Source organism: Lynx rufus, unplaced genomic scaffold, assembly GCF_022079265.1.
Source record: "Lynx rufus isolate CCGP_SWC_20201006 ecotype Redwood Valley unplaced genomic scaffold, mLynRuf1.p SCAF_3, whole genome shotgun sequence".
NCBI lineage: Eukaryota > Metazoa > Chordata > Mammalia > Carnivora > Felidae > Lynx > Lynx rufus.
In genome coordinates this window covers 15,873,814-15,899,402 of record NW_025814845.1, presented here as the reverse complement: position 1 = coordinate 15,899,402, position 25,589 = coordinate 15,873,814, and the positions used below count along the sequence as shown (strand labels likewise).

General features: G+C 40.4%; 1 protein-coding gene across 3 annotated transcripts in view; it reads left to right on the top strand.

The window, feature by feature from the left end:
* The window catches only part of PPARGC1A (PPARG coactivator 1 alpha), a 179,515-nt gene extending 156,933 nt beyond the window's left edge, over positions 1–22,582 (top strand). For 2 of the 3 annotated variants that reach the window (XM_047090903.1, XM_047090902.1), the window contains exons 8-13: positions 847–1,762; positions 2,367–2,471; positions 2,631–2,751; positions 12,018–12,139; positions 12,473–12,624; positions 18,679–22,582. In XM_047090903.1, coding sequence (XP_046946859.1) covers positions 847–1,762; positions 2,367–2,471; positions 2,631–2,751; positions 12,018–12,139; positions 12,473–12,624; positions 18,679–18,782 — 1,520 coding nt within the window. In that variant the 3' untranslated portion in view covers positions 18,783–22,582. The remainder of the gene's footprint in view (positions 1–846; positions 1,763–2,366; positions 2,472–2,630; positions 2,752–12,017; positions 12,140–12,472; positions 12,625–18,678) is intronic. The other variant, XM_047090904.1, reaches the window with a different exon arrangement.
* Positions 22,583–25,589: the final 3,007 nt, after the last annotated feature.

The window sequence follows — 25,589 nt, the reverse complement described above, 5'->3', positions numbered from 1 at the left end:
TCAGCCTCCTAACCCGCCCCGATGTTGTGCTCTAAATAAAATGGTCCACTAGCACTGCAATATTTAGTGTTCCTGTTCATTTAGGTTTCTGTTGCAGAACCATATTTTAGACAGAATGTATTAGTTATGCTTACAAGAAAGTATTATACCTACATTAGCCATGGTTTACTAAGTTAATGAACTGTGGAGACAAAAGAATCATTGCCGTCAAGTTGCACAGTTGTCTGGTTCCCTGCTTTCGTCTGTCGTGTTCTACTGGACTTCCTTTGAAGTTGTCTGTGTCCTTCCCACCCTGCCCCACATTTGCTGTCTGTCATCCCATCTTTTTTTTTTTTTTTTTTAAGTTGCCGAGTTCTGGGGCTCCTTGGGTAGTGATCCTCGATTGGGGAAATTTTTCTGAGCCACTTGTGTGCTCCTCAGAATTCCTTGCAGACAAAGGCTACCAAAGCTATTCTGTGATCCCCCTGGGCCGTGCTGTGTTAATGTTCCATAAGGCAGACGCACGGTGCCCTTGGAAATGCGAGCTTGGGTAATGCCTGGTGCCCGTGGAGGCCGGTAGGGAGGCGTTCGAGTTTTCTGGGAAGCCAGGTCTGTTAGCATTGGCATTTAAAACACAAAATATCACAGATTTCACTGCTGCCTGCCAGTAGTGAAATCTGTCTTTTCTTGGTGACAGGGGCTTACAGGGAGAGAGGTACTTTTTCAGGCCTTGCATGAATTTCGTGTACCTTCTTTCTCGCCATTGTCTGAAGCCCTGGAGAAGTTAGGAACACTTGTCCTGGCATTTAACCACATGATCTCCATCTCTTGTCTCTCTCCCCACCCCCCTCCTTCTTTTTCCCATAGGCCTAACTCCGCCCACTACTCCTCCTCACAAAGCCAACCAAGATAACCCTTTCAGGACTTCTCCAAAGCTGAAGTCCTCTTGCAAGACTGTGGGACCTCCTCCATCAAAGAAGCCCAGGTACAGTGAGCCTCCTGGCACCCAAGGCAATAACTCCACCAAGAAGGGGCCCGAGCAGTCTGAGTTGTACGCACAACTCAGCAAGACCTCCGTGCTCACCAGTGGACACGAGGAAAGGAAGGCCAAGCGGCCCAGCCTACGGCTGTTTGGTGACCATGACTATTGTCAGTCGATTAATTCCAAAACGGAAATACTCATTAATATATCACAGGAGCTCCAAGACTCTAGACAACTAGAATATAAAGATGCCCCCTCCGACTGGCAGGGGCAGATTTGTTCTTCCACAGATTCAGACCAGTGCTACCTGAGAGAGACTCCGGGGGCGGGCAAGCAGGTCTCTCCTTGCAGCACCAGAAAACAGCTCCAAGACCAGGAAATCCGAGCCGAGCTGAACAAGCACTTCGGTCATCCCAGTCAAGCTGTTTTTGACGACGAAGCAGACAAGACCAGTGAACTGAGGGACAGTGATTTCAGTAATGAACAATTCTCCAAACTACCTATGTTTATAAATTCAGGACTAGCCATGGATGGCCTGTTTGATGACAGTGAAGATGAAAGTGATAAACTGAACTACCCTTGGGATGGCACACAATCCTATTCGTTGTTCGATGTGTCGCCTTCTTGCTCCTCTTTTAACTCTCCGTGTAGAGATTCCGTGTCACCACCCAAATCCTTATTTTCTCAAAGACCCCAAAGGATGCGCTCTCGTTCAAGGTCCTTTTCTCGACACAGGTCGTGTTCCCGATCACCATATTCCAGGTCAAGATCAAGGTCCCCAGGCAGTAGATCCTCTTCAAGGTAACCTTGTCATCACCCACCCCAGAGCGTCAGGTCCAAAAAACAGACAAACCAACCAACCAACCAAAAAAAAAAAAAAACAAAAAACAAAAAAAAAACAAACAAACCAAAACACGCACTCGCAACCCACAGGCAGCCCGGCCCCTCAACACCGCATCCCCAGTGCCTCTGGAACTAACGAGGATGTTGTCACACAGACAGTCCTCCTCATCTTAAATCTGTCAGCCTTGAGCACAGTGGCTTGAGCCAGTCGGATCACAGAGAGCGATTTGTAAGAAACCTACTTGCTCCCCTAACTTTTTCCATTACCTGGAGGGTTGCCCTGTGCCAGTACAGTTGAGATCCACGCGAGATAAAGCTGACATTGTACCAGACTGGCGCTCGGCGTTAGCATCAATAAGAGAGGCTGGGAAAGCACACATCACTCCCCAGACCTCTAAGCTGACTACACCATCACAAACCGCCACCGGGAAATCTCACCAGTAGCTAGGAAGAAAAAGCCGCTCTCTGTCACACGGTGTTCCGGGGGCTATTCTGTCGTGCCAGTAAACCGGGGTGAAGCGGCGGTTGCAAATGCCCTCTCTGTTTTTCCTCTCGCTCCCAGATCTTGCTACTACTATGAGTCGAGCCACTGCAGACACCGCGCGCACCGAAATTCTCCTCTGTGCGCAAGATCACGTTCCGGGTCGCCCTACAGCCGGAGGCCCAGGTGAGGGCGCCTGTCATTTTCCTTCTGCTCCTCTCACCCCCTCCTCTAGATGACGCGGTGTTAGCTCGAACCCTGCCCCCTCCCCCCATCATGATTCGTTTTGCTTGGGTAAATGGAGGCGGTTGACGGTTGACTTAATGATGAAGTTATGTTTCTCAGGTATGACAGCTACGAGGAATATCAGCACGAAAGGCTGAAGAGGGAAGAATACCGCAAAGAGTATGAGAAGCGGGAGTCTGAAAGGGCCAAACAAAGGGAGAGGCAGAGGCAGAAGGCAATTGTAAGCAGCTGGGAGCTCGCTTTCATTTTAAGGGAGGGTTTCTCTTCCCTTCCCTTCCCTTCCCTTCCCTTCCCTTCCCTTCCCTTCCCTTCCCTTCCCTTCCCTTCCCTTCCCTTCCCTTCCCTTCCCTTCCCTTCCTTCCCTTCCCTTCCACCTGTTTTTTGTTTTTTCTTTTGTAGACTAGAAAATAAACTAAAGCGAAGGCTTTGTTAGAATATGCAACATTCAGCCTGTTGACTTTGAAACAGCGGTGGGTCCCCCATCCAATCCCTCTTGACGCAGATTATTGGGAAGCAACATGGTAAATGAGCGTAGGTTCCTATTCGGACTTCACGTTCCTCATTCATCTTGAAGCTCCTTGCTGTTCTCTACTTTTGTTTTCCAAAATGGAGGGAGCAGGGATTTATTCAGTCAAAGACTGGTTCCATCGGGGTCAGAAGATGGGTTTTTCTTACCGTCCTCTGCGGCTTTTGTGAGTGGAAGATGAGGCGGTGCCCGTGTTTGGTTTTTTAGTTTTTGTCTTTTCTGCAGACGTTAGAATTGGATCGTGCAGGAAGGGACCGGGTTCAAGTTAGATTTAAAGGAGGCGGTAGATGAAGATTTGCTAAAAAGTCATCATTTCTTACTTGTGCTGGGTCAGCATCTAACCGGGCAGTTGACACATCCACATTTCTTATGAGCTACTTTGCAGTAACCCATTATGTATTTCGTCACCACGTACTGCAAGGCATCGCATCTCCTTGACATACAGACATCACTGACACTTCGATGTAAAGATCCAGGCTATGTTGAACTTGTTGGTTCTCTGCGGGTCACTACTTCTCAGCACCTGCTCGCAAGTAGGTAGATTTTACCCCAGCTCCCTCCTATTGCTCTTCAACCCAGAACTTAGAAGGCGAAAGCCAGTGGCCCCAGTTGTCAGTCTTGCCCATGGCAGACATTCCTAATCAATTATGGAACTCTTCCCACTGAGCCCGCGGGGAAACTTTGGGTCTCTCCCAACTCAGGGCTTCAGGGAGCCTTGAGTAATCAATCAGAAGTGGCATTGCTTTCGTCCGCCGTGGCTGCCTGTCCGTGCTCGTTGTTCCTGAGAGTCATTTCAGTTAGATCAGCTGTTCCCAGGTCTTGCATATAAGGGAACCAAGGTTTAGGGAAATGACTTTCAACTGTAAAGGTGAGATTTATATTGTACCTTTAAGAAAACCTACAACCATCAACAAAATCTTGAAAAAACTACATAAAAGAACTGATGAATGGGGTCAAAATCAAGCACTGGCCAACAGTTATCAACCAGAGGGAAAAGGTTAACTGAGAGGCTTGTTAATAGCAGGCACTCGAGGAAAAAGAAGGGAGAAGTAATTGAATACTTAGGCTAAAGGTCTAGAGTGTTTGCTGTCATTTAACGTTGAAGCTACCTAAGACTGAATCAAAAGTCTTGTGCAAATTACAACACCTTTGCTCATTTTTCTCAACTTTCAAATGAGCTGTGATATTAAGAGGTGCCGGAGTGTCATTCGTTAACACTTAAAGAAGACTAATGAAAATTAAAAATTCAATTTTTCTAATTTTGCTGTATTTAATTAATAGCCTGTTCAATAATTATAATAACTCACATTTATATAATGCCATAGAGTTTACAAAGCCTTTTGGTATGGCACATTACAGTTAATCTTTACAAAAGAGAATCATGTTGAGCAAGCATGTAGGAAAAGAGTTATTTCAGTGTTTGCAAATCCATATTTTGTAAAATCCTTCATGTTTCTTCCCAAAAGTATCACAGCGAAGAGAACGATTAACGGTTTCATCGTGTGTTTGTGCAAAATACACCACTATGACCAAAGCTGTGCAGATAAATGTGGCTAAATGGCATGTGTTTCTTTTTTTCCTTCCGAAGATAATTTAGTGCCAGATACTTAATGAGAGTGCATAAAGGAGAGAGGGGTCTTTTCATTAGTTTGGCTCTTTCCAAAATGTCAATTGGTGTGGCTGGTCTACATTCCACAGTTACGCCTGTGCCAAAAGCAACCTTGAGGTCACTAGCCCCAGACTGAAAGCAGATACCCTCTGCCTTCTCTTTGTGTCACCAATGTTGACCAGTTCTTTAGTTAATTCTTTGAGTAAGACAGTCTTTATCAGTTATCTCTGAAAGATGGCTTATATAGTAAAAATATCAAGTTGGCTTACACTGAGTCATTATAAATTAACTAGACATCTGGCTTTGAGATTTTTTTTGTTTTTGTTTTGGAAAAGGAGATTGAAAAAAAAAAACTAGGACATAGGGATTATTTACTCTGTAATCAGCGAACTATAGATAATAAGAGCTGAATATAAAGATTTGGGACTAACTCGTAAATTCACCCCCTCTTGGACAATGACATGCTGTTTCTGCTTCACATAAGCGAGAACTCGTGATCCTTTATGTGATAAACATTTGCTAGTTGCTTAGGATATAGAATCAGGTAAGACCTGGTCCACACATCCAGGGAGCTTCAAGTCTCCCTGCAGATAAAGATATGCAAACGAGCAATAAGGTACGTTAAGTGCTATGGCAGAAGGTAACCTAAGGTACTGGTGGCAAATGGGTGGACACCTAGACCTGAGAATGAGGGAGGGCATTCCTGGTGAGGGTGAGATTGATCTGAAATCGAAAGAGAAGGAAGGCAAAGGTTTTCTACACCTGTGCTTTCCAATATGGCAGCCACTCGCCACACTGAATTAAGATGCACTATAAATGTGATTGGCTGTTGAAAATTTAGTTCAAAAGAAGAGGGTAAAATGCCTGATTAATACTTTTCATATCAATGGCAAATTGAAATGATAATGTTTTGGACATATTGAGCTAAACAAAATACATTATTAAAATTAAATTTTCTGTTTCTTTTTGCTTTTTTAACATGTGCCTCCTAGAAAATTTAAGTTTGCATAGGCTGCATTATGTTTTTAGTGGGCACTGCTGTTCTAGGCAGAAGCTATAGGTCACAGTAAGTCCCTAGACAAGAGCAAGGTATGCTGAGAAACTGCTAGTCATTTAACCAGAACACTGGGGAACAGAATCGGTACTGGAGGGCTCGATGGAAGCGCGATCCTTAAAGTGTCCTGTAAGACATGACAAAGATTGTGAAGGCTATCTTGAAGGCATAGTGGAATTTCTTAATGAGTTTACCATAGGAAGATTTTCTGATTGCTTTCCTTCATCAAGATGATTTACTTTCTTGTGCCACAGTGCATTTGCAAAATGTATTTTAATGGACTTGGGCACAGAGATACATGTGATGAGCTTTGACTCATTTGACTGGATCAGCTTGAGAGGTCATTCGTGAAACAGCTAAAGGAACTAGGGCAGTCCTCTTAACTTGGTTGGGTAGGTGATTTCCATTCATATTTTTGAGAAACCCTTGACGTAAGGAATAAGTAGTAAATTTTGTTTAGAATATCTAGGGCGCAATGTTGGGTTATCTATTAATTCAGATCAATCATATAATTAGAGGACTAGCAAAGCAGAGGCCCAAAAAGGAAATGAAAAAAATGTTAAATCATCGAATAACTGATATTTTACAAAATTAAAGCGGTCTTTGCCGCCTTTGGCTTGCTGTCTATATTGCTTTTATTTTGAGTTCCGTAAGGAGACGGTTTAGGAGGTCTGTATAAACTTGTCATTGCTTATGCGTCTAAAAGTCTTTATCCAGACCAACCTGGATGTAGCAAATCAGAGAGTTAAGAGAGGTCTAATAGTCAGTAGTTACTAACACAGAGTCTTATATTCGGTTGACCATTGCCACCGTTCTGATTGTTCCTTTCCTCCACTTTCCACCTGAATTCTTTCTCAAGAACCACGTCACCCTGTCTTTCTCAGCCTTGCAGTAATTTAGGTTAATCGGAACTTTGCAAGCCAGAGTTTGGCACTTAATGTCTAAACTGTCACTGCCCTAATTTCTCGTAGAGTTCTAAGTCCCACTCATTTGCAGTCGGTAAAATTTTCTGCCAGAAAACATGATAATGGGATGTTCATTTAAAGGGTAAATGTACACATTATGATACGGCTCAGTGCTTGAAACCCAAACCAGATGTGCCTGGGCAATGACTAAGCCATTTCATTTCTCCCTTCCATTCGTCAGTATGCAGCCCAGGAGTCAGGAACAGTGCTTCATCACGGATAATTATCAGCTTCTTCCAAATGGGAAAAAAAAAATTGTGTGTGTGTGTGTAATTTCTCATAGTTAGAATTTTTGGAGAAAATAGTTTTCTATCCAAGCCTTTTTCAAGAGATACTTCATGTAGGTTAGAATACATGTTCTATTGTGAGTTGAACCTCACTATTTAGAAATTATCAGTTTTACTGAAAGCTGTCCTACATCCTCTCAGTTTCCATGCTGTCTGCCTTATCCGTGTGTTTACTTGCATACTGGCTCTTACGTAGACTATCCTGGATTTATTCACCCTGATCCAAATTTAGGCTTAGAAGAATATTCCTGGGTAGTACTTAACTGCAAGTAACTTTGGAAAACTGAGTACTGTAGTTTTGTTTCTTCCCTAAGAGTATTATTATAATCAATATGAAGGGAAAGAGAGGGAAAAAACACAATTTGACTTTTGTCAAGGTTTGGCATTTCTTTCTGTCCATATGTGCCTTTTCACAGCCATCCACCCCCTCACCTTGTCTTTTAGATGGAGGACCTCACTGTACCATTCAGCCTAGAGGGCATAGATTTTATCCATACACCTCACATACAGTATTTGTAATATCTTTGAAATTTCTGAGGAAGTCAGGTTGGTAGCTAATCTGGAAATGAACATGAGTCTTTCGTGGCTGAAGTTGACATGCAGCTTCCTTAACATAGGAAAAAGAATTTTTACATTATCCCGACTTGGAAATGTAGGCTAAGAGATCTGAGAATCAAAATCTAAATTCTATCAGGCTGTTCCTTGTTGTTACCTGGCGTTGCAAAGCATTTTAGGGAGATAACCCATAAAGAAGCATCAAGCACAGTGCTTGGCATATATTAGAATTCAATAAATGTTAACCTCCCTGCTAAATTCCCTTTCTCTTAGTCAAACCCCTTTTACCAAGACTAGCTTATTATTTGACTGCAGCCATTGTATGTTTCCCCAGCTACCCGAGAGGCTCTATTCTCTTTTTGATAAAGATTTTGATCATGCAAAGTCAGTTAATTTCAGTCAGTTTTTTTTCCCTGTATTTCCCCCCCTGCATTTTGATATAATGATGATTTACTATACCTGTTAATGCAATATAAATCTTCAATTTTGTTATCCACACCATCAGCAAACTAGCTTTTGTGAAAATTGAAGCTAAAAGATATTTGATAAATGTTCCATCCTCCTCAATAGTGAAAACTGGTCCGAAAATCATTTTTCAAGGAGCTTTTTCCAAAGGTTTAGAGTTCCTCCAAGCCTTTAAGAAGTTGAAAATGTTATTAAGCATTTTGATTTCTTTTCCTTTCATCTCCTGTTTAGAAATTAATGTCTTGAAAAATTGGCTGCAAATGTTAAGGTTTTTTAAAGATATGGAATCTATTCATCTGCCTAATAAAACTGCAACATGTTAAAAATAATCGGTTCTTTGCTAGACATTTTGGCCAATCTTGGAAAGATTTTTGTCTTTGCTTTTAGACCTTCAGATGCCTTTTAGTTTCATTTTTAGCACTAGGAAAACCAAGCACTCTAATCATTTTCTAAAATGAGAATTTCAGCATGTATTCAATCTCTGATCTTTGTAAGGAAGCAAGACGTGGTTCCATTCCTGTGTTTCATAAAAGGGGATGATAGACAAATAGGTAATTTAAGTGATTGTGCACCAGCCCTTTGGGTCTCTGTTTTTTCCCATCTAGATTGTGTCTTCTTTTTACTGCAGAATGTATCAGTATCCAAAAAGGTCCTCTGGTTTATCTTCTTTGTGGGATCGTTGTTGCATACAGTTTTGTATAAAGAAGCAATTCAGAGACTGTCCCAATATGTTTGCATATGGACGTGCATATGGTCGATTTTAGCTTTAACTTCAAATTTCCTTGAATACGTAGGCTGTGTGTATTCCCATAATGGTAGTTGAGCAATTTCTTTGTGATGGTTCAATTTCTTTCTCTCTCTTCTGCCTTTCCCCCTCCTTTTTCTTTATACAGTAGTAACCTTCCTAAAAAAGGCCTATTAAAAAAAAAAAAAAAAGTAACACCCATGCAAGCAGGCGCCAGAAAGTTTAGATAACAGTCCCATCACATTTGGCTGTTTGGCTAGAGCTGGCTGTAAATAGAATGGAATGTGGTGTGATGAGTCCCTTACTCCAGTGTACAACACTGCCCCAGGATGAGTCTCACCATCCATTTATATTTATTGATTTCCAGGATGTGCTGGGTGGTCTGGAACAACACAATTACAGCCTTCAGTTGAGACATACAATCTACATGGAAGTGAATCAGGCAGTCCGTTCTGTTTGTGGGACTTCACCCGGTCAATCGTTTAGGCCTGATAGCTGTTGTCAAGGGAATTGTGTTTTACTGAGTGTTTCAGTGGAGGCCCACCTCGGATTTTCAGAAGTGATTTTTAGGAGTGAGAGCTCTGCAAACATGTAGTTACTCCACACTTCTTCCACTTAAACCTGTAAAAACAAATCATGGAAACCTTTGTCAATTCACTCAGCTTAACTACCTTGGCAAGGTCTTTCCTATGACTAGGCATCAAACCTGGCTTTCATTCTCCATTTTCTTAGAGAGTCTCAGGGAGTAAGGATTACCCTTCAGCCTCTTTGGTGCAATGAAGGGTGTAAGGGTAAGTGTTGAAATTGATTAACTGACTGGTGATTGATTGATTTTTCAACAAATATTCATTTAGACTCTGTTAGGTTTCAAGTACCCTTAACATACAGTTGTCAATCGGACAGATGCAGATTGTAGGGGGAAACAGACATGAAACAACGAGTTAATTATTAATTATTTAATTACAATTGGTCATCAAACTCTGAAAGAGAAATAGTGTACTATAAGAACAAATGATAGGAAACCTGACCTCCTCTCAAGTCTCAGAAAGGAAATGATTGTTGAGTTCGGTGTAATTTTAGACAGTATGTGTATATCGGAGAAGAGGAGGAGGAGACGGTGTGGGGAGGCTATTATAAGGAGCAAGGGAACAGCTTGTGCAAAGGCCTTGGGGAAGGAAAGGAGCACACTATATACTAGGGACCGAGTAGCTCAAGATGGCTGGAAAATAAAGGGATGAGTGGGAAGTAGGAGGGAAAACCCATGAGGGAGACGAGTCTAGACCACGCAAGTCCTCGTGGGTCCTGTTAATGATTTAGGTCTTTCCTTAAAAGTTATGGGAGGCCATTGAAATGTTTTAGACAGTAATTGACATGATCAGATTCCTGTTCCCTTAGCAAAGATTATTCCGATTGAAGTGAAAGAATAGATTGGAGGAGAATAAATATAGACCCAGGATCCAAGTTAAGAGACTGTTATGCTAGTCCACAAAGAGATGCTGGCACCTCGGTTTAGAGGAGATCGAGTAAGAGAGACAGGCCAGACAGGTATTTAGGAGGTAAAATCAACAGAGCCAATGAATGATTGGATGTATAGAGGGGACTAAAAGGGAAGAATCGAGGAAGGCGCTCAGGTTTTTGTCCTGAATCTTGGCTAGATGACATTAACTTCACTGACATTAAGACCATTGGAGAGAGACCTACTGGGGAGAGGGTGGAACTGGAGCGCTGGGTTTGGGTAATGGTCTAGTTTGAAGTGCTCAGGGGACATCCAGCTCGAGATGTCAGATAGACAGTTGGCTATTTGCATCTGAGTCTCCGAGGAACTTCTCTTATCAAAACAGAAATATGAGCGTTGCCTGTGGTAAAAGAAGATGATGAACGGATGATCGGATCACCTAGGAGACTCTAGTCTGTAAATTGCTCAGTTACGTTTCACAAGTGCTTACTGAGTTTTCACTCTTTGCCAGGCCCTTTGCTAAATACTGGGCATATGAAAAGGAAAGACATGCAGGGAATAACATAGAGTATCTCTTTGCCATAAGCCCAGATTACTTTGTACCTCATCCGAGACAGGACACCCTCAGTACATCTGGAGGAAACTCTTCGGCAAGCTGAATCCATGCCTTAGTCCTGTGTGTTTCCTAATCTTGGCTCCCATCTAACTTAAAGCTTGCAACCTATAAGTTCACTTCATTCTTGTTTGTTCTCAGTAGGCATATAGACGAGTTGGTAAGCACATTCTTTCCATTGACGCCCTATGTTCTCGAAAAACCTTGCCTTGGTTTTGAGGGACATCATCACCTTTGGCCTTGTCTTCTTGGAACGACAAATACAGGATTGCTTCTTACACTGAGAAGTGTTTTTTACTGTTTCCTGAAAAAGGAGTCCATCCCTGGGCTGTAAGATATTATTCCCATATTTTGTAGGCTATAAATTGCTGATGACTTTCAGATTATGATGATATTGACTCCACTTCTGAAAATTAGGCCACACCCTTCTAGTCTGTTCCTAAAATAAGATTCATTGCTAAAGTGAAATTTATAGCTTCTTTTATAGCTCTTATTCTGCAGAGACCCATGGCTTAAAATAGCCTACATTTTAAGACTGTATTTTCATATTATTGTCTTTGGACCACCTGCATCAGAATCACTGGGGTGTGCTTATTAAAAATGAAGATTGTTGAATCGTATTTTCTAATTTTTTTAATATAGCCAGGATAAACCCCAATAATTTGCATTTTTAATAAGCACCCCAGGTAATTTTTATTTATACTGGAGTTTAAGAATCGTTGTTTCGAGGGATGTCTAAATTTGTACATCTCATTATTCGAATCCTGAGTTAAATGAGAAATTAAACAGTTTTGCAAGCCAGGTCAGTTTCTTACCAATTTGGAAGATGAATAATCAAGTCACAGGTGTTAAAATATTTAACCGGTATCTTCCAGCTGTCCAGAGATAAAAAGATTGCATTGCCCATGTTTCTTTTGTAAAACATAGACGCTCACTTGAGCGAAGAACAGAGCTGGAGAGCAAAAGCAGAAGAGTGAGATCCAGGGTAGGGTGCGCGGGAGAAAGAGCAGTACTGGAGAAATGGACACGAAAACCGGGGTCACGTGTTGTCTCTCATTCAGTTTTAGTGTACGTTTGGCTTTCACTGGCATGCTCCGTGGGCTCTTGGTGCGCATGAGCACACATGTATGAATGTTTCTAGAGATGTAGCTTCCTTCCTATCTCCAGAACTGGCAAAAGTCTCTCCTTACTCCCCCCCACCCCTTCCCCAGGAAGAACGCCGTGTGATTTACGTTGGTAAAATCAGACCTGACACAACACGGACGGAACTGAGGGACCGTTTTGAAGTTTTTGGTGAAATTGAGGAGTGCACAGTAAATCTGCGGGATGATGGGTAAGAATCTTCAAGATTATTTCTTGTTTAGAGGCTGACATATGTAAAAAATTATGGCCATAAGATTACTAGGATGGGAATGCTTTGACAGATGACATGTTGAGTTCAGAACCTTATTTATTTTCTTTTATCCCTATTTATTAATCTTTCTAGTTGAGATTTCCTGTCCCAGAAATAAGTATTTAGCTGCTTGACAGGACAATCACACTGATAAATGGATGCAGCGGTTGAGACGTTGGCACCAGCGAAGTCTCCCGAAGTAAGGAAGGGTTACAGGCATATATGTTAATCCTTCCTCACCAGCTTTGATCCTCTCTTCTTTGTCTGTTCCAGAGACAGCTATGGTTTCATTACCTACCGTTATACCTGTGATGCTTTTGCTGCTCTTGAAAACGGATACACTTTGCGCAGGTCGAATGAAACTGACTTCGAGCTGTACTTTTGTGGACGCAAGCAATTTTTCAAGTCTAACTATGCAGACCTAGGTATGGATTTTATTGTACATGGAATGAGGAATCCATAATGGAAGGCTCAAAAATGGAAGCAGATGTAAACCATAGGCATATTGGGTTGGGCCATCATTTTATTTTGCTAGGGGGGATATTTGAATACATATTTTATCTTATTTCTAATTTTTTATCATCTGGGCCATTCTCAGAAGCAAGGGGCTTAGGTTTTGGAAACAAAGGACAGAAGTGAGTTCTTTGGAGTATCTTCTCAAATGCTGAAAGTCTGGGCTATTTGCGTATGTGTGTGTTAGCAAGCGTTTATGTTTTGTGTGTGTGTGTGTGTGTGTGTGTGTGTGTCTTTATTGTGTAGGTTTGCAGTGCGACTCCTTTTGTATAAACCTTAGCATTATCATCATTGGCTCATGGAACAGAATATGCAAAAGTCTGGTTCTTTTTTCCTTATTGTCCTACAAACTCTTAAAAATGTTAAGACATATTCTACAAATTACACCTTGAGAAGAGAAAATATAATTTCATATGCTAAATCACACTATACTTTCTTTAAAACAAAAGGAGAGGGGAAAAAAAAAACAACAACCCTGTTCTGTTTTTAGTGTTTCCAGATGCTAGGCACTGTGCCCGGGGCTCTGCAAGCATTTTCTTATTTAATTACTACAGAACAATCTTAGAAGGTGGCTATTGTTACTGTCATCTCCCTTTGACAGATAAGGAAACTGAAGCATTTCTAAGTATTCATTTTTCCTGTTATAAAAGTTATACAGACTCAAGGGGTAACATTTGGGAAATAGAAAAAAGTACTAAGAAAAAGAGTCCTATCACCTATCAGCACATCACCTAAAGGTCTGCTGTGTGATTTGCAGTCCAGTGTTTTGTCTCAGAATGTCTAATTTCTTACAGTTGAGGTCACATCATATAGATTTATAAAGCTTTAAATTCTACTTTTCTCAGTTAATATTATAGAAGTTCATTTTCCACTGTGATTCATGGGATTCAAAATAATTTATCAACTTATTTGAATGGTTGCACTGTATTGTGTTAGGTGAGTACCATTATATTTAATCATTCCATTACAGCTAAACATTTATTTAATTGTCAATTTTTTGGCATTATAAATAATGCCAAAATGGACATCTTAATTTTCTTCTCCATTTTAATTTGGTGCCTTTGCATGTCAGTCCCTATTTAATGTGTGTATTGTAAGCCTTTAAATTCTTAGATGAAGGAATGAAGGAAGGAAAATGGCAAATGTCTTGTGCATATGACATAATTATTTAAATCAATTTGTAACAATAATCATAAAATTAACATAGAAATCTCTTCCGAAGCATTACTCTGTATCTGTCTGCACTTGCTTTGGCTTGGTATAAAGAAAGAAATGAATACCAAATACGGGGATTTTTTTTCTCCCTTCCACCGAAGTGATGTCTTCCTAAAGTAATTGATATAGGTGGTGTGCATTGTTCGGGGGGGAATATGCTATAATTCACTTCACAGGCTAAATAGATAGTATGAAGCAGGGGAGAGGCAGCTGACTGTCAGAGAGATAGAGGCCTAGGGATGAAAATATAAAAGGTGGCAAGTCATTTGTTCAAATGTTGGCTGATAAAAACAGTCAAGACGGATTGAAGTCTTAAGTTGATTTGACTTATTTTCTTCAGTGATGAAGGCCAGGGTGTTTCCAGTCTTTCAAAACATCTAGAGTTTAAAATAAGCTACCTAGAGGGGCCTTTAAATCACGATTCATCACTGGTAGAGGGAGGATTGGATGGTATTTCCAAATTGAACCGGAGCCTCCCTGAAATATTTCTAAGAAGAATGTTTCCCCTCTTGTTATCTCTCTGTCTAGCCAGCAGCAATAGAAACTTTGCCGTCGCTAAGCTGGCTCTGTATTCTGTGAAAAGTAGGTTTGATGTGTATTGTAGCAGCATGGCTTTTTCCAATTCCCTCAAGCCCTACAATTTCACGAAGGGTAGTCGATTGGAGCGTAGTTGCTCTGTAGTGGAAAGACCCCTGGCTTTGGAATCTTACAGATCTGGTTTTGAAACCTGACTTAAATTCTGACCTTGAACAAACAATTACACGTCCTCTGCTTCCAGTCCTTCATTTGTAAACCACTCCATAATGTTGTTGCCAAGATTAAATGTTTGTGAAGCTGTTAGCACAGTATCTGTGTGAAGCTGTTAGCACGGTGTCTGGCAGAAAGTAGGTGCTCAATAAATAGAAGCTATGATTGTGATTATAAATGATGGTAATGAGAAGTTAGAAATACCAGTTATTTTATTTTTTTAATGTTTATTTTTGAAAGAGAGAGAGAGAGACAGAGACAGAGACAGAGTGTGAGTGGGGGAGGGGCATAGAGGGAGACACAGAATCTGAATCAGGCTTCAGGCTGCAAGCTGTCAGCGCAGAGCCTGACTCGGGGCTCAAACCCACTGACCGCAAGATCATGACCTGAGCTGAAGTGGGTCGTTTAGCCGACGGAGCCACCCAGGCGCCTCTGAAGTTTCAAGTTATTTTAAAATGAAAGCGTCAGCGTCAGGGGTCAGCTTCGGAACTGAATGACATTCATATGTGTCTTGTTTTTATCCCCTGAAGACGTTCGGTGCAATGCTTCAGGGAACGTCCGGTGAATTTGGTGAACATGAGACCAGACTGGACACTTGGAGGGACTGGGAGCTCATATGTGTGTCCAGAGTTAGTGAAAAGGATGTGATATAGATTAATTTTACCAGGAGTAAAGTGACCTATCATCTTAGATAGATTTAACCAGTTTTTTTTTTTCTGTTTTTATTTGCTCCCCAAGCCAAGTTAGCTCACACATCCTATCCCTCTGCTATGGAGGCCACCTAGTGATTACCACAATGCTATTAGTGCACAGTGTAATGATTCCAAGTTAATATCATGAGCCACTTTTATAAGTGAGACTCGAGAGTTTAAAAGGACAATCAAAGTTACCAAGGTCAAGCCAGGATTTAGGCCTGGTTTCCATGAATCTGTAATCTGTGAGTCTGTCTGTTTACTGTCTTGTAAACAGATGGGTCTTTCTGAAAGACCTCGATGAAAAATCTTGAAGAGGAAAGATAGAAATTAAATTAGGACTGTAGGACCAGAAGAGAAGGATGGGTCAGTATTAAGAATATAATAATTTGGGGTGCCCGGGTGGCTCAGTTGGTCGAGCACCTGACTACGGCTCAGGTCCCTATCTCCCTGTTCATGAGTTCGAGCTCTGCATCGGGCTCTGTGTTGACAGCTCGGAGCCTGCTTCAGATTCTGTGTCTCCCTCTCTTTCTGCCCCTGCCCTGCTCACACTCTGTCTCTGTCTCTCTCAAAAATAAACATTAAAAAAAGGTATAAAAAGGAATATAATAATTTGCTCATCAGGAATTAGTTATCGCATAAAACTTATACTAAGAAAAATAAAATAAATAGTATATCCATCACAAATTATTAACTCAAAAAATGTATTACATTATCAGCATCTTGAATATATCCATAACTTTATATATACCCTTGGCATTAATTGGTAAATCATCCCAAGATCCCAACACAAATATTTTCAACCACTTTTTTTTTTTTAGTATGCTGGCATTCAAGATTAATACATTCATTCAAAAAATATTCATTTTAGTACCTCCTTTGTGCCAGAAGCTTTCTAGGCGGTAGGAATACCGTTGTAACATGATGTGTTTCTATTTATACGGTATCATTATTTGTAACAACTTATTTATTTTTAATAACTAGAGTGGCTTTGGGGTTATTCCCATAAAACTTTTATTATGTCTTAGTTGTGTTGCGACATCCTTCTTTAGTGGCAAGAAAGAGGTGTTGTCGATGTTATTTTCTCAGGAATTGTACGTAACCACATTCTGTATTCATGCGACGACAAAGAGTTTGCGGATGCCCGTAGTGTGACATAGTATGCCCGCATAAGTGATTCCATCTATGTGAATACCAGCCAGCATGTTTCATAGTGAAGAAACTCTTGAGAGCCACGGTTTTGAAGCATCTTTTGCTAACGAAAATATGGAAACCCTGAAACTCTGGGTTTGATGTAGAGTGACCCAAAGTTAAGATATTTTAAGTCTTCTCAGAATTTCCTTCAGGAAAGATATGTATGTGTGCTCTTGGTGTTTCAGTGATGACCTTAATGCCACAGAGTCCGGCCATCAGGGAGCTCGTCTAACTTTATTTGTAATGCAAGTGGAATTCTGATTTCAAGTTAATGTCAAGCCACGAGCAGGACTTCGTGTGTGTGTGTGTGTGTGTGTGTGTGTCTACAAGAAAGACTTTGATTGGAACAACCGCTGGTCGTGAGGCTTTAGTGATACGAGCCAACTGCTCATCAGGCTTTGAAGAGAAGGGTGGGAGCCAGTGTGATTTAAGAATTGACTCCTGGAGATTTTAGTGAGGAGCGATTTTTTCCCCTTTCTTTTATGTCCGGCCGACTGCAATTGCTGTTCTTCCCTGGAAAAACTGGATTGACAAAACGTCAGTAAATACAAGGGATGGTAAGAGTGAAAGGAAAAACAAAAGTGAAGGAATTTCCTTGCCTTTAAGTCTGAGATGGTTAAAGGAGCTCGAAGCGAGGAGGGGAAATCAGCCTGGTACTGGAGAGCTTGAGGGATTGCAACCTTTTCAGCAGAACAGCTTGTGAGGTCAATGAGGATGCCTCCACATTATCTACTCTTACACTCTCTGTCACTTCGGACATTTCTATTTTGTAACTTATTCTGGATGAAACATACAAGGGTTCATATTTTAGTAGGATTGTTAATGTTTCCCAGAGAGGTCTTGTTTTCCCTGCAAATAAGTGCTTTCAAATGAATGAGTTCATTTGCAAGAGGCTTCCTGTTCTGTCTCCAAGATACCTTTTCCTCATTTGCAAGACCGGCAAGAAATATCTGACTTTTTTATAAATGTCAGCGGAGGAAAATCAGAAATATTTAGAATCAGAATTTCATTTCACACCCATTGCTGCTGGAACATGACAGTTTTGTTAAGGGCTATGTGAAGTACGTGGAACTCTTCACAAAAGCTGACTTGGACTAGTGTAGGAATTCAAAGAAGACCGTGGTTTTATTCTTACCTGTGAATTTTTCCTCTCGTATTCTTGGGTAAAGAGGTTGACTTCACCTTCTCTGGACCTGAAGTGTTTCCCTGAACCTTCTCATGTGGGCATAATTTGTGCCAGTATTGCTGGGGTTTCCCCAAGGTACTGGAATAGATCAATGGATCATATGTCCCTCCTGCCTCAAAGGGGAGCAGTCAGGTGGCGAATGGGTGAAATTCTAATGATTCCCCCTCCTGCCCACTCTCCTGGCTTTTATGCTCTGTGAAATCCATCCTATTGGATAGGGAAGTTAATTCCAGCTTCTACTCTTACCTGTCCACCTAAGTTGTCGAGGAACCTTGGGTAAGTCGTTTAACATGCCAGAAAGGGGGCAGGACATGGTTTTTTTTAAAGTATATTGATTGAATGTGTTGCTATTGAATAGAAATACTAAGTTTGTTCTGGTTATCTCCTAGGATTGTTTAAGACTAAAATGAGTCAATAAATGAGTGTTTTGAATGCTTCCCACCCCTTACCCTCTGCAAATATATGTGTATTTTAAATACTTATTTTTATGTATTATATATAATTATATATATATAAATTCATAAGTATACTGATATATTATTCATAAATTATTATGTGAATTATATATCTGTATCAATAGCATGCCAATAAAGTATAAGTATACTGATATATTATTCATAAATTATTATGTAAATTATATATATGTATCAATAGTATGCCGATAAAATATTGGGTGTATATACCCTCTGCAAATATGTACTTATATAAATTTACATCAATATTGATGTTGATGTCAATTATATTTATGTCAATTAATATCAATATTGATATTTATGGCAATATATCTATCTAGATATAGATATACCGACAAAAGTTGGGTATATTTTTTTTAACTGGACAAGTTGTGTTTGAATCAGGTAATCTTGAATTGGATGATTGAGTTAATGACACTTGGCAAAGGGTGTCTCTAACCTAGCTTGGGTTTCTTGCAGATTCAAACTCAGATGACTTTGACCCTGCTTCCACCAAGAGCAAGTATGACTCTCTGGATTTTGATAGTTTACTGAAAGAAGCTCAGAGAAGCTTGCGCAGGTAACATGTTCCCTGGCTGAAGATGACAGAGGGACGGTGAATACCTCACGGGACAGCGCGTCCTTCCCTAACTGACTATTGCAAGTCATACTTAGGAATTTCTCCTACTTTACACTCTCTGTATAAAAACAAAACAAAACAACAACAATACAACAAGAACAACAACAACAATGGTTTACATGAACACAGCTGCTGAAGAGGCAAGAGACAGGAAGGATATCCAGTAAGCACGTTTATTCATGGGTGTCAGCTTTGCTTTCCCTGGAGTCTCTTGGTGACGGAGTGTGTGTGCGTGTGCGTGTGTGTGTGTGTGTGTGTGTGTGTTTGCGCGCGCGGGTGTGTGCGTGCGTGCGGGAGTATGGGCGTGGGTGTGCGCGCATGCGCACGGCTGGTGTGGGGGAAGTCTGTATGCACAGGTGGGGACTGGGGGCACGTGACCAGAGTGTGCCCGGGCGAATCGCTTCAAATGGCAGCAGTTCCATGAAGACGCACGTAAAACCTAGAACTTCAAAATGTTCATACTCTATTCAAAAAGAAAAAAAAATGCATAAATTCAAAAGGAAAGCAAACTAACCAACCGACCACAAACCACCCTAAAATGACAGCCACCGATGTCTGGGCATCAACCTCCGTACTCTGTTTTTTAAGAAAGTGCAAAATCAACTTGAAGCAAGCTTTCTCTCGTAATGTAATGGTTATCTGACAATCCCGAAGAAACCACAGTTTCGGTAGAACTAATATCCTTTCTCTCTCTCTCTCTCTCTCTCTCTCTCTCTCTCTCTCTCCCCCCTCCCTCTCTCTCCCCGTCCCCTCCCCCTGTCTCTCCTCTCTCCTTCTTCCTTTCTCCCTTTCTTTTTCTTCTCTTTTTCCTTTTGCCATGGAGTCTGGGTGGGAGAGGATACTGCGGGCGCCAGAATGCTAAACTTTCCTAACGTTTTGAAGTTTCTGTAGTTCATCCTCTATCCTGACACCCATGTAAATGTCCCACATGTTGATCTTCCACTGCAAATTTCAAAAGCCTTGTAAATGGTCGAGCGCGCGGCTTATTCAGTGGTTCTTTCTGAGGAGCGGGCACGGTGTTACATTACTGAGGAGAGTTGGGTAGAACTCTCTGGTATGTGTTCAGATAGTGTCATTGCTACATTCTCTGATGTAGTGAAGTATTTACAGATGTTAAATGGAGTATTTTTATTTTGTGTGCATACTATACAACGATGTTCTTTTTTGTTACAGCTATGCACTGTAAATGCAGCCTTCTTTTCAAAACTGCTAAATTTTTCTTAATCAAGAATATTCAAATGTAATTATGAGGTGATACAATTATTGTACACTAACATATTTAGAAGCTGAACTTACTGCTTATATATATTTGATTGTAAAAAACAAAAAAGACAGTGTGTGTGTCCGTCAAGTGCAACAACAAAATGATGCTTTACTCACATCCATCCCTTCTTACGTGAGCGTCAATCTGAGCATCTTGTCAAGAAATACCCCAGCCCCCCCAAAGGTATTAACCACTTACGCGATATTTTTCCACATTTTCTTGTTGCTTGTTTTCCTTTGAAGTTTTATACACTGGATTTGTTAGGGGAATGAAATTTTCTCATCTAAAATTTTTCTAGGAGATATCATGATTTTATGTAAAGTCTCTCAATGGGTAACCATTAAGAAATGTTTTTATTTTCTCTATCAACAGTAGTTTTGAAACTAGAGGTCAGAAATCTTTTTAAAATGCTGTTTCGTTTTAATTTTTGTGATTTTAATTTGATACAAAATGCTGAGGTAATAATTACAGTATGATTTTTACAATAATTAATGTGTGTCTGAAGACTATTCTTGAAGCCAGTATCTCTTTCCCTTGGCAGAGTATGATGATGGTATTTATCTGTATTTTTTACAGTTACGCATCCTGTATAAATACTGATGTTTCATTCCTTTGTTTACTAAAGAGACATATTTATCAGTTGCAGATAGCCTATTTATTATAAATTATGAGGGGATGAAAATAATAAAGCCAGTGGAAATTTTCTACCTAGGATGCATGGCGACTGTCAGGTTGCAGTTGAAATGTTTCATTTGGAAAATTCAGCTTTTGCAGAAGCGGTGTTTCTACTTGCACTAGCTTGGCCTCTCACGTGACCATGATGTTGTTCTTGATGACATTGCTTCTGCTAAATTCAATAAAAACTTCAGAAAAACCTCCATTTTGAGCATCAGGATTTCATCTGAGTGCGGAGCCCCTGGAAAGGAAGTCAGGAAAGTTTGGAGTGTGTATTCAAGTTTCTAAATTGAGATTCGATTACGGTTTGGCCGACATGACTTTTCTGGAAGATGTGATACACCTACTACTTAATCGTTCTTTTCCTTTCTCTCGCCCAACACAATCTTAGAGAACGGATTTCACCCCCAGGCCAATGCAGCTAATTTTGATAGCTGTATTCATTTATCACCAGCATATTGTGTTCTGAGTGAATCCACTGTCTGTCCTGTCGGATGCTTGCTTGATTTTTTGGCTTCTTATTTCTAAGTAGATAGAAAGCAATAAAAAAAAAAATATGAAATCAAAGAACTTGTTCACAGGTTCTGCGTTACGGCAGTAACACATCTTTAATCCGCCTAATTCTTGTTGTTCTGTAGGTTAAATGCAGATATTTTAACTCTGTGTGAACGCCAAACTAAAGTTTACAGTCTTTCTTTCGGAATTTTGAGTATCTTCTGTTGTAGAATAATAATAATAATAAAAAAAGACTATTAAGAGCAATAAATTATTTTTAAGAAATCAATATTTAGTAAATCATATTATGTGTTCAAGGACCAGATGCGTTCTCTATTTTGCCTTTAAATTTTTGTGATCCAATTTTAAATACATTCTCCTTTTTGCCCTGGATTGTTGACATGAGTCAAATACTTGGTTTCTTTTCTTACTTTTCAAAAAGACAACACTACAGATTTCACGTTGAGGCTTAAGTTATCCCCACTCTGGCCTGACAAATATTGTTACCATGAAGATAGTTTTCCTCCACGGACTTCAAATTGCATCTAAAATTAGTGCAAAAAAGAGAATCACTAAACCGTCCGAGTAGAGCTTTTTGTATCTTATGCAGACCCTGTGGGTAGGCCATCAAAACGTAAACTGTGTTCCTCTTACTTTTATTTGTAATTTCTTTTTGGAGAGAATCTTTCCAATGAACACATGCACACCATCATCACTGGAGGCAAATTTCAGCATAGATCTGTAGGATTTTTAGATGACCGCGGGCCATTGCCTTCTTGCTGTGGTAAGTACCACATCTAGTTTTGGGAACCGAACCGGTGCTTTAGAGATGTGGGCTTTTTTTTTCTTCCTTTTTTTTTTAAAGAGATGTAGCAGAATAATTCTTCCAGTGCAACCAAATCAATTTTTGCTAAACGACTCCGAGAACAACGCGGTTGGGCTGTCAACATTCAAAGCAGCAGAGAGGGAACTTTGCACTATTGGGGTGTGTGGTTGGGTCAGTTGAAAAAAGGAAACCTTTTCATGCCTTTAGATGTGAGCTTACAGTAGGTAATGATTATGTGTCCTTTTTCGATGGCTGTAACGAGAACTTCAATCACTGTAGTCTAAGACCTGATCTATAGATGACCTAGAATAGCCATGTAATATAATGTGATGATTCTAAATTTGTACCTATGTGACAGACATTTTCAATAATGTGAACTGCTGATTTGATGGAGCTACTTTAAGATTTGTAGGTGAAAGTGTAACACTGTTGGTTGAACTATGCTGAAGAGGGTAAGTGAGCGATTAGTTCAGCCCTTGCCGGGCTTTTTTTTTTCTTTTTCTTTTTTTTTTTTTTCTTTTTTCCACCTGCCGATTCTACATGTATTGTTGTGGTTTTATTCATTGTATGAAAATTCCTGTGATTTTTTTTAAATGTGCAGTACACATCAGCCTCACTGAGCTAATAAAGGGAAACGAATGTTTCAAATCTACTTCTGCTTTTCTTATTTATTGTAACCAAACTCCTGGCATGTTTCTCAGCTCGGTACCCATTACTCGCTTATTATTATTCGATTTCCTCTCTGGATCTCCCTCCCTTTCTCCCCGCTTTTCCATATTCATGGATGGATCTCAGCTGTAAGGTAACGTAGACCTTCTGTGTTTTACCTTCTCTTCTTTCAAATGGCAGAGGCAGAAGTGCTTTCTATCACGAGAAGTGACGTGAGACTTTATGAAATGGATTGCCTCTGTTTTTGTACAGAAATTGTGTCTTCCTGAGTACAAGCCATTGCCCCTAGTGAGAAACCTGCTGAATATTCAGCTTAGGAAGCAATTCCGTGGACGGACTGAACACGTTTCGAAGACTTGTTAACAGGACGCAGCCCCCATCGTATGTAAGTCATCAGGTTAAATATGGGACGAGCCGATAGCCGCTGACACAGCTTGCCGTCAGGATGTCTGTCCGCTGTGCCTCGCAGGTGACTGGTGGTCCTGATGACAGAGATGACAGAGGGCACACTTATTAGGGCTCTGTCCTCTCCTGCTTTCAGATGGTCGTCCCCGGTCCCAGCCACCTGCATTGCAAGACCCACCCTAAACATTGGGGCACTGGGGGGAAGGTGGCTAAATATATCCCAGCCCTCGCCCCCTTCCGCCTCCTAGAGCAAAAAAGTGTGTGCAATTCTTGGAAACAGTACATTGGAACCTGCCAAATAACACAAGAAGCGCTGCCCATTATTTCTATTTTATGCCACTCTAAGATTCGCCAGTCACGTTAGCAAAATAGAAAATAAAAATTGCCATTATCTAACCCAAATACCATCCTCATCGACAACCGTGGGCATGAAGCACTCCTGGAGATTCGGTAGATCACCCTCAGATTCTGACCCGTCTCGGTTGATGCTTAAATTGTATACGACATTTTCAATCTTCTGGCTGGACCCAGCAAGGACATTAGAATAATGCAAGTATTTCTCTTAAAGGGTTTAAAGGTTAACTTTTTACCCTTCAAAACCTTTGGAGAGTAAAGAGGGAATTTGCAGAAGCAGCAGTAGTAGCCGCTGGTCTGATACGAGGATGTTCTGCTTCAAAACAAAAGATTTCTTTTTCATGTTGTCCTCAAAACATTAAATCACTCCCATCCTTGATGACACGAATGGCAAAAACAATTATTGGGACCAAAATTAGGCTGATAAAAAGAAATGAGCGCTGAATATGAATGGCTTACTTAAGGGGAGCTTGTCTCAATGCAGAAGTCCTCTAAACGAAATCTGCCTGAACTGTACAATGTGATATTCAAAATTCTTTTTCAGCGTTGCCGGTTTTCTCTCCGTTGTAGGATTATTTAGCTAATCGTTGGGTATAATTTACAGCCCCAACATTAGTATACTCATTTGACACTAGTGTTACGAGCTACACAGTTGTAACTCAGCATTAATTATAGAATATTTTAACCAAAGCATCCTTTTCGCAATATTTACTTTGTATTAATCTCGTATTTTGCAATTCCTGTTGCCATTCCTTGTTTTCAAACACATTATACGCCATTATAAATCAATCTTCGTACTTTATCAAACAGCAGAGAGTAATAAAGAAGGTCACAACTCATAGAGGAGTTCCTTGGAGGTTTGTAACATCATGATTTAAATCTCAGAAAGATTTAATCAAAAGCTGAATTAATCCCTGGGGGAAAAGATGCTATATAGATTCTATTGATGGGCACAAAGCAGCCTATTTCTTTTCATTGGTCTCTGTTAACACGTTGGGGAGAAGAGACACAGTTTTTCGGCGAGAACGGAAACAAGATGTCTTGATGGGGGAAGGATAGTATGAGATGGCCTTTATGCCACGTTTCTTCCCTTTCAGAATTGTCTGTTTCATTCTACTTACAGAGGCATTATCTGTTCTAATGCACAGTTAAGTTCAATGTCCTCCACCTCCTCGTTCCTTCCCTTCAATATATCCCACGTGATTCTAGTAATTCTGCAAAGTCCCCAAAGCTCCACTCCAGTCAAGCATGTGGAATGTGAGGGTCACATGAGCTGACTCTTCTGTTGTAATCAGGTGCCTGCCCCTGGGCAAATTCTCAGTATTTGGGGGACACTGGAAACTTGCGGGAAGAAATGATCATAAAATGCGAGTATTTCTAGGATCAGGTTCCACTGAAAAGCTTATCATCATTCCATGACTGGGATGTATGCTAAAGAGGCCATCACCTTCCCATATGCCTCTTTTCTACCCATAATTCCCTAGAAATGTGGCCATATTCCTGTTAGCTCAAAAACCATTACTTACCATCAGCTGACTTCTAGCAGGGGCAAAGTGGAATTAATTAATTGAAAAAAGTGAGAGAACTTTTAGAGGAGAAAACCAAATGATCCTATAATATTTTCATGATTAAATTAAATGAGCATAATTATACATGCACATATGCACACCAAGGCATTATTATAATCAAGGAACCTTAGAATATTATATTGTTCCAAATTTATGCATATAGCACTTACTGAAGACAAGTAGCTGGTGTGATATTTGAATCTGCATATTGACCATTTTCATATATTTTCATATATTAATTTCTAGGAGGAAGACGCTGAATTATTAGGAAAAATCCTGGGGTGATTTAGAAAAAATATTGTGCTTCCGCTCGTTTTTGAACATCAGGGGCACTTAGCAACATTATCTTTTCTCCCCACATAGTTTTCTGTGATGGATTTTCAACAAGATGACATCCAAGTGAAAGCCGAAATTAAATGGGAAGGAAAGAATGTTAAGTGGTAAAATCCTAAATAGCTTATTAGACTACTTAATTGGAGGGAATTTATTTTTGCT